The sequence below is a fragment of the Lathyrus oleraceus genome, chromosome 6 (assembly GCF_024323335.1).
Source record: "Lathyrus oleraceus cultivar Zhongwan6 chromosome 6, CAAS_Psat_ZW6_1.0, whole genome shotgun sequence".
NCBI lineage: Eukaryota > Viridiplantae > Streptophyta > Magnoliopsida > Fabales > Fabaceae > Lathyrus > Lathyrus oleraceus.
The window spans coordinates 37,587,795-37,596,839 of record NC_066584.1 but is presented as its reverse complement, the minus strand read 5'-3'; the positions used below and the strand labels follow the sequence as shown (position 1 = coordinate 37,596,839).

Sequence of the window (9,045 nt, the reverse complement as noted above, 5' to 3'; positions counted from 1 at the left end):
GATTGTTTTGTGCGAATAGGTGCTCGCCAAGATTTCGAAATCATGTGCCTACGTATTCCTATAGTGCAATGAGAAAATCAGAGCTCCGTATTTCATGGGGTAGAAAATAAGTATTTGTTGGTTGTTTTTATTGAACGATGTTAACGTTCACGTTCTAGCAATTAAACGTTGCTTATATACTCACGCGTGAGAGGTTTAAGCGTTGTTTGTATTATGGTAGAACGAAAATAACATGTCTTTTATGAAGGGGGAAAATTAATGCCCTAAGGCGGAAAAAATGAATTTAATTGATTGTGAATAATTTTAGTCTGAAGACGAATATTCAGACAGGGGGCTCTACAGCAGTGTCTGAATATTCGGGGAGAGAGAATTTACATCCTCCTCCTTTTTCTTCCTTTTATTAAGAAAATTTGTCTTGATTTGAATTGCACTAAAGTCTATGAATGGAGATGAATACTTTGAACAACTAGGTCAGTCGTCCCGCGTCCAAAGATATAAAGAATAAGGATAGGAATACACCCTCTTATTCCTTCTCCATTTCTTAAGGCTCATGGCGCGCAATTCACATCATTTTTTAAAGTATTTTCAGTTTATTTGTAAGAAGAGATTTTAGTTTTAGTGGACATAAAAGATAAAGATTAAATGAAGGGAATATGGTACCAAAAGTGGGGAATAAAGCCTAATGTTGCCATGCATTGATTTAACCTATTTACTAGGATTTTGTAATGAGGGGTTTATATTTGACCTAAGGGATCATGCATGGTACAAGTCCTAAAGTCAATCTATTTCAAGTTAAGTGATCAAGGGATTTTAATCACCTAATTGAACAAACTCTTAAGGGATCATGCAAGTGTTTTTTATTCTCTAGGGTTTTAATCATGCAACTAACCTAAAGAATTAACCATGGTAAAAGGCCTAAAAATAACATCTCAATTTAATTAATTGAGTAAAGAACTATTAATCAACTAATTAAAGTAAGATAAGGGGAGAATGAGATATTATTAGGTCAATAACAATCCATACACACCAAGCCAAGAAAAGATTATCATAATTTTTGTGGATTTTGAAGACCAAAAAAAAGAAAATAATTAAGACCATGAAACCCTAATGTTCTAATTAAATTTAATCAACCTTAATTGAGAAATATAATCCTAAAATTAGTTAATACTAAATCCATAATTATGGTTAAAGTGTAATTTTGATGTCTATTATTAAAAGTAAAAAAAAAATGTATTTTCTAAGAAATAAATAAATGAAGCACACTATCAGGGGTGCAGAAATGAAAATAGTGTGAGAATAGTGAATGGGCGCAGGGCCCAGAGTCGGTGAGGCCCAATGTATTTTTTGTTGTTTTATTCAGAAATGGGGGGTGTAAAAGAAAAGAAGGGTGTGTGTTGGATAGCAAGGCTATTGAGCATGGATTGTTTGGCCTAAGAGGGGGGTTAGAGAGGGGAAAGGAGAAACACACCCTCATCCCATACTACGCCCTCTGACCTATGCTCTCCTTCATCTTTCAATTCCCCACTTCACCTGAAATTGCCCTGTTGCGCCAAAAATCGCCTTCGGCGATGGTGAAGCCCATAACCAATCCTAACTAACATCAAACTAACCATTTCCTTACCCTCTATCCTTCTATGACCTTTGATTATCCTATAACTCAACCTAATCACTAAAATCCTAGCCTAATCATAAACCCTAAATTTTTTAGAATTCAAATTAAATATTCATGGAGCTCAGATTCAAGCCATGGACTTAGGGCTTTTGCTCAGCGCGTCATACACAAAAACAAGGTAACAATATCTTGAAGAACAAATGAGGAATCGTACTTACTCACAGAGCTGAGGAATGCCCTGGTTAGAGTTGCAAACACGCTAAAGATAAAGATAAAAAAAGACCATATGAGAGATGCCAATGCTCAGGTAAGAGGCTTTCCTCAAATTCTTGCTACTGATTCAAATTTCTTCTTTTTGTGTTTCTTTTGTGGATTTTTGGTTGAATGTTGTAGTTGTGTAGGAAGTAATATATGATAATGATTGTAGGAGATAGAGAATTAAGATTAAAAGTATGAATTTTGCAGGGATGATGATGATGATGAATCGAATTAGGGTTGTATGGTGGAGGTTATAGTTCAATTGATTTAGAGCTTCAATGTGAAGTTCTGATCCATTTGGAATGAGAGCTTTAGAGTGAATTATAGAGGTATGTGGGTTGATTTTGGCAGAGTTTTCTTAGGGTGATTGATGGATGATGATGAAGTGAGAGAGGTAGTGATTGGAGGCCACTAGAGTGTAATTTGTGGCTATGGTTAATCAATGGTGGAGAGTGATTCAAAAATTGTGTGTTACTTTAATGAGAAATTTGGAAGGATTTATGCTAACTTTGGCTTGAATTCAGTGTGAAATAGAATAGGTTTTTGTGTTAGTTTGGCCTTTGAAAGTTAGATGTTTGGAATTTGGAGGGAATAACTACCTAGGGGCAATTTAGGTATTGTATGGGGATACATGGCATTTAGTTTGTTAGCTAGCAGTTCGGTAGTTAATAGGTTTGTTAGAGTTTATTAATTGTCTTTGACTATTAGGAAGTTAGCCTAGAGTTTAGTTTAATTTGAATTTTATGTTGAAATTGGTTAAAAGTTTGTTGGGAATTAGTTCTGACAGTTATGAGTAACTGTTAGAGTTAGTGATCAAGTTAGCTCAGTTAATGACTAAATGATTGTGTATTGGTGCATTGAGACTGAGCATGATTATATGATGGTGTATGTTGATTGACAATGTGTGTATGTAATGTATATGCATTGGAATCATGTGGACATGGCATGGCTTTAGGTATGTGTTGGATATGTCATGGAAAAAATCTTAGTTTCCATTTTGATTTTTTTTATGGTGATGGCATTGCATGCTTGAGATATGTATGTGTGTATTGCATATGTGTTTGAATGTGATGCATAGTGTGATGTGATGTTCTAGTTTTGACCTGCTGCATCATATTGATTGTGTATTGTTTTGTTGTTGTTGTGGGTCTAGTAACATAATGATGGTAATGGATACTTTAGAACATGATGTATGCACATGTTTTTCTTTGGATTGTGAGTTGTATGGTTGTTTTGGTTTTGATTTTGCATAGCATGAGCATGGCCATTTGTAGGTTGTATTAGGACCATGGTTGTAGTAACTTTCCAATGTGATGGAGATGTTGTTTGGCATATGTGTGGATGTGTTTGTGTATTGTATAGTTTGTTATGGGCTTTAGGTCATGGTTAAAAATGTATGTTATGTGGTAAGATATGGGATTGTCAGGTTATGTAGGTTTATGCCATGGTTATGATGAACATGATGTATGCATATCTGCTACAGGTTTTGGTAGCAGACTGGTTTGAAGTCATGGTTTATGGCATAAGGTTGAACATAATGCAACTTTGGCATGAAGGCAACATGAAGATGAATGAATCATAATTGTAAATGGTGCAATTGCTTGAAGATGAATGTAGATGTTTGGAGATAACTTGGAAATAGGCCTAGGGTTAGAAGTAGGTCTTAGGAACTTGGTCAAACTTTGCTCAACTGTTTGACCAAAAGTCAATAGTTGACCAAAAGTCAATTGCGGATCAATCTTGATTTTTTTTCATGTATTTTCAATTCTGGTATTTTTTTTGTAATGTACTTTTGAATATTTGAATGGACTTTGACTTTGTAAGGTTGACATTCCCTTGTAACTTGTTCTTTAGGAAATAAAGTATTTTCCCTCCATGTTCCAATTTGAATTTGAATTCATTTTCAATGCTTTAATCCAATTAAACGCATAATGCATTCAAAAGAAAGTAGAAAATGAGAAAATTAATATGACTTGGTCAACCAAAAGTCAACCTTCCATGGTTGACTTTGTTGACCAAATGTCAACTCTTGTATGAATGTCATTAACTTCTTCTTTTTTCAAAGATGCATCCAAATGTAATCACACTCCACCTTTGAATAAGAAAGTCCCAAATGATTAAGTAAAAAAGTTGAGCTTCAAAAGTTGACTTTGACAAAAAAAATCAACTGCAACATGATAGCCTCTTTTCCAATCAATAATCCAAAAGCTTATTCCACAAGTGCACACAACAAGAAACCCAAGTCCATACCAACTTCTAAGATATCTTATACCATAAATAACAAATGAGAACTAACAAATCCTTTAATCAAATCACTCATATACAAGTGTTGAGACATCCAGTTGATTTCATGAACCTTTTGAATCAATGATGCGAATGAATGATGAAAATGAATGGTTGTATGCATGTGGATGAATGATCTTGACTAAAAATGAGTGATTAGGATAAATGTATGCATGATGAAAATGAATGGTTGTATGCATGTGGATGAATGATCTTGACTAAAAATGAGTGATTAGGATAAATGTATGCAGATGAATCCAAGAAACTATGATCCAGGGGAATTGAATGAGGGGTAGGGTGAATTTATGGTATGACATTATTAAATGTGTTTGAATAATTTTTAAGTTTGATTTTAGTATGTATGAATTTTGATTTCAACGCCTTTGTCGTCTTCTTCCGACCACCCGACCGCCATTGCCTTATTTTTTTATTAACCACCTCAGTATAACACACTACATACAATTTCGACATCTTAGATCAATCTTCTGTTTTTATAGGTTTATATTCTTTATATATATAAATATATGGATAATGCTAACTTGTGCCCCAAGAGCACAAGTTAAGAAAACCACTTATAGAAAGTTGGTATTGGAAAAAACAATTAAAAATATAATTTTATATTTTTATTAAAATTAATACACAATTTTTAAAATAACATTTCTTCATTTGGTTCTTAACTTGTGCCCCTAGAGCACAAGTTAGCATTACCCATATATTTATATATATAAAGAATATATATAAAGCTCTTGCGATAAATTTATAATTTTTAAAATACTCATTTAATTAGACGGCATATATACATATATTGGTATATAATATTTCAACAAATTTTCTGATTTATCCAATAATTTTTTTCTTAAATTTATTTTTAAAAACACAAATTTTTATTATATTATTAACTTAAAGTTACTATATAAAAATAACAATACATTTTTTAAATTTACTATAAAAATTACGTTTTTCTATAATCTATCAAATTTATTAAAAGTCTTACTTACAAAAATATTTCATGTGTTTATTATTTACATGTATGATTTTTTCGATATACGTTTAAATTTTTAGATGAAGTTTAGGAGTCTAACTTATAAATTATACTCTATTATAATTAAAATAAAATTGTTCGGTAACTCATAGAATCTATCACAATTTCACACTTAAGTAGTTTTTGAATGTGTGAAAGATAAGATGCACATTCCATCGTATCATATAATTATTAGAAGAAAAAAAGAATAAATTGTGTTTTATTCTTGTAAATTTATAATATTTAATCAATTTTCTTTTTTAATTTTTAAGGATATCTCATACACAATGTTTTTAAGACATTGCACTTGATCTAGAACTCTTTTACTATTCATTAATTTAATTCAATATTTGTGATAAAGTGCATTTAAAATTTTACAATTAAAGAAACATAAAGGAAAAACAAATCCATTAAGATGAATTTCAGAAAATTTTGAATTAATAGTAATCTTTTTTTTCTATCTTCTGTCGTTTCCGACAAACTTAAAGTTTTTCAAAAGTTTTTCAAATACTCATTCAATTACATTAAAAAAAATCAATTTAACAATTATACTATTTTATTTTGAACTTTTAAGGAAGTCTTATAAACTGCCCTTCATAATATTCATTAATTTAATTTAATACTTGTGATAGTATACTTGTAAATGCATTCAATTTTGTCAATGAGAAAAAACTAATTTGATTAATTATTAAAAAAATTCTTACAATTAAGGAATCATAAAAGAAAAACAATTCCACTCAAATGAATTTCAGAGCAACTTTGGATTAATAGTGATTTTTTTCCAATTGAATTAATAGTAATTTTTTTTTCATCTTTGAAAAACTGCTCTAAAGAATTTGTTGAAGTCAACAAAGTAGAAAGAATTAAATATGAAATTGGAATGAAATAATTTTAATAAGATAATAATGAATGCATTAATTGTTAGAATGGATAACTATTGAAAAATTAAAACGTTAAGCCTTTTCTTTGGCAAAAAAATTAATATAATATTTTAGTTAATATATAATATTTAAATATTATTATTCCATTTATAATATAAAGAAATTATAGAATTGGCCTTATATACACGAGTGTCTATCTTTTTGACACATAAAGTACCACTCCTCATAATTATTAGCAGAAACAATGAGCATCACTAAAGCTGTAATGGATCTTGAAGTAGATGACGATGGCAGAATCAAGAGAACTGGTACTCTTTCTTTATGCAGTTAATATCTATTTCTCTTTCAAACCTTTGTTGATTTATTAAATTTTGTCGCTACTGTGAATTAACGAGCATTTATTGGTTAAGTAGTTCTGATATTTTCTTCAATTTTTAAAACAGTGTTTTTTCTTAATCATAGTATTAATTGTTCAGTTTTTTAAAGATAAAAAATATAAATCCTTAATTCAAGTCGAACAATGTTGCAGGTAATATGTGGACTGCTACAACACATATAATAACAGTGGTAATTGGAGCAGGAGTGTTGGCTTTAGCATGGGCCATGGCCCAATTAGGATGGATAGCTGGTATATTCAGTGTAGTGCTTTTTGCATCTATATCTCTCTTTACTTACAATCTTGTAGCCGATTGCTATAGATCTCCAGACCCAATCAATGGAAAACGAAATTATACTTACATGCAAGCTGTTAAGGTCTACTTAGGTATTGTGAAAATTAAAGCTCTATTGTTATAGATTCTTGACCTATTTCAATTTACTTTAGTTTTATATTTCTATTTGATATTAGACGGAAGGATGACCTATTTCAATTTACTTTAATTTTATATTTTTATTTGATATTAGACTGAAGGATGACCTATTTCAATTTACTTTAGTTTTATATTTCTATTTGATATTAGACGGAAGGATGACCTATTTCAATTTACTTTAATTTTATATTTTTATTTGATATTAGACTGAAGGATGACCTATTTCAATTTACTTTAGTTTTATATTTCTATTTGATATTAGGTGGAAGGATGTATGTGATTTGTGGAATATTTGTGTATGCAAAGCTAGCTGGAATAACAGTGGGCTACACAATAACTTCATCTAGAAGTTTGGCGTATGTTATTATATTAAAAAAATTATTTGTGACATATATATAAAATTATTTATATTTTTCTGTTTTTGACGTATAAATATGAATGTAACATATTTCAGAGCAATAGGAAAAACAGTTTGCTTCCGTAATAAAGGACATCAAGCAAACTGCACAAGTTCTTATAATCCATACATGATTGGTTTTGGGATATTTCAGCTTTTCTTGTCTCAAATTCCAAACTTTCACACATTGACATGGCTCTCATCAATTGCCGCAATTACATCATTTGGTTATGTATTAATTGCAATTGGTCTTTCTTTTTCTGCACTTATTTCAGGTATTTTTCACCATTAATTTATTTTAAATAGTTCACAATTGGTTTTAATTAATAGTAATAATGTAGTTTGTTACTCATTTTTCTATTTAATACATATAGTTTTGAAATTTCCATCATCTTCAATCGACATTATATTTGATTGAAGATGATCCAAATTTATAATATTTTATCGAATCACAAAGATATTTCGGCTAAGTATAGGAAAAGGTGCACCAACCAGCATATTTGGAACAAAAGTAGGGCCAGAATTATCTGCTGCAGATAAAATTTGGAGGACTTGTAGTTCATTCGGAAACATAGCACTTGCTTGCAATTATGCCACGGTTATCTACGACATAATGGTACAAAATCATGATTTATTTATTTCTTATTATCACCTATTGAAGTCTAAGAAAAATTCTATAAATCAACCATTGTTAGCCCTAAGAAGTTAGAACTTAAGACCTATAGAGAAGCACACTTCTAGGTCTTAGGCATTCTCACCATGCTAGCTCTCGGGGGTTTTAGGTATTATCTTGAATCTGATTATTTTATTTTATTTTGTTTTAGGATACATTAAGGTCAACTCCATCAGAAAGCAAACAAATGAAAAAGGCTAACTTAACGGGGCTTTCAACAATGACAATAATATTCCTATTATGTAGTTGTCTTGGCTATGCCGCTTTTGGTGATAAAACACCGGGAAACATTTTTGCTGGATTTTATGAACCTTACTGGTTGGTTGCAATTGGAGAAATGTGTATAGTTATCCACATGGTTGGAGCATATCAGGTTAGATAAATAATAATCTAGTTTAATAATTAAATATATTTGCATGCATATTTTTGTTATATACTATTTTGAATTGATTTTAATGTATGTATATGATAATTTAATATTGTGCTCCAGGTGATGGCTCAACCATTTTTTAGAATAATTGAAATAGGTGCGAATATAATGTGGTCTAATTCAAATTTCATAAACAAGGATTATCAAATTAGCGTGTACAAGACAACAATCAATATGAACTTGTTTAGGCTAATTTGGAGGACTATATTTGTGATAATAGCAACGGTTCTTGCCATGGCAATGCCATTTTTTAATGAAGTTCTTTCTCTCCTTGGAGCACTTGGATTTGGACCTTTGGTTGTTTTCTTTCCGGTACAAATGCACATTGCCCAAAAGAGCATAAAAATTCTATCATTGAAGTGGTGTGCGTTCCAAATTTTAAATTGTTTGTGTTTATTCGTCTCCCTAGTTGCTGCAGTAGCTTCGGTTCATCAGATTAGTCAAAATCTACATAAATTCAAGATTTTTGGTTATACAAATTAGCATATTGGTAAAAGACAAATAAATGAAGCTAAATTATCTCGTTTTTCCTTTGACGCCTCTTGTATTCTTTTTTTTTATGCATCATCAGTCATTGGGTGTCACATATTTGTTAACAATTTTTATTGGTACATCTAATCTAATTCAAAAGATATCAATTTCATATATTTTTTAAATAATAACATAAAACATAATAAATCA

At 30.5% G+C, this 9,045-nt stretch overlaps 1 protein-coding gene and 1 long non-coding RNA gene across 2 annotated transcripts; both read left to right on the top strand.

Moving 5' to 3' along the window:
• The first annotated feature begins 1,399 nt into the window (after nucleotides 1-1,399).
• Nucleotides 1,400-3,746, top strand: LOC127096973 (uncharacterized). Its single transcript, XR_007792887.1, has 2 exons — nucleotides 1,400-1,919; nucleotides 3,354-3,746. It is a non-coding gene; the product is annotated as an uncharacterized LOC127096973 (long non-coding RNA).
• A 2,506-nt stretch (nucleotides 3,747-6,252) lies between these two features.
• LOC127093290 (amino acid permease 1) lies at nucleotides 6,253-8,348 on the top strand. The gene is made up of 6 exons (XM_051032200.1): nucleotides 6,253-6,363; nucleotides 6,585-6,818; nucleotides 7,127-7,220; nucleotides 7,319-7,536; nucleotides 7,738-7,877; nucleotides 8,086-8,348. The coding sequence occupies exons 1-6, from the start codon at nucleotides 6,300-6,302 to the stop codon at nucleotides 8,314-8,316; spliced, it is 981 nt and encodes a 326-aa protein (XP_050888157.1). The 5' UTR covers nucleotides 6,253-6,299; the 3' UTR covers nucleotides 8,317-8,348.
• Nucleotides 8,349-9,045: the final 697 nt, after the last annotated feature.

What these genes read in the sequence shown, in the direction of transcription:
- LOC127093290 (XM_051032200.1), top strand. Translation starts at nt 6,300, where the DNA reads ATGAGCATCACTAAAGCTGTAATGGATCTTGAAGTAGATGACGATGGC. An exon ending in TTTTTCTGCACTTATTTCAG is followed by an intron (nt 7,537 to 7,737) that starts GTATTTTTCACC and finishes GGCTAAGTATAG; the next exon opens with GAAAAGGTGCACCAACCAGC. An exon ending in CGGTTATCTACGACATAATG is followed by an intron (nt 7,878 to 8,085) that starts GTACAAAATCAT and finishes ATTTTGTTTTAG; the next exon opens with GATACATTAAGGTCAACTCC.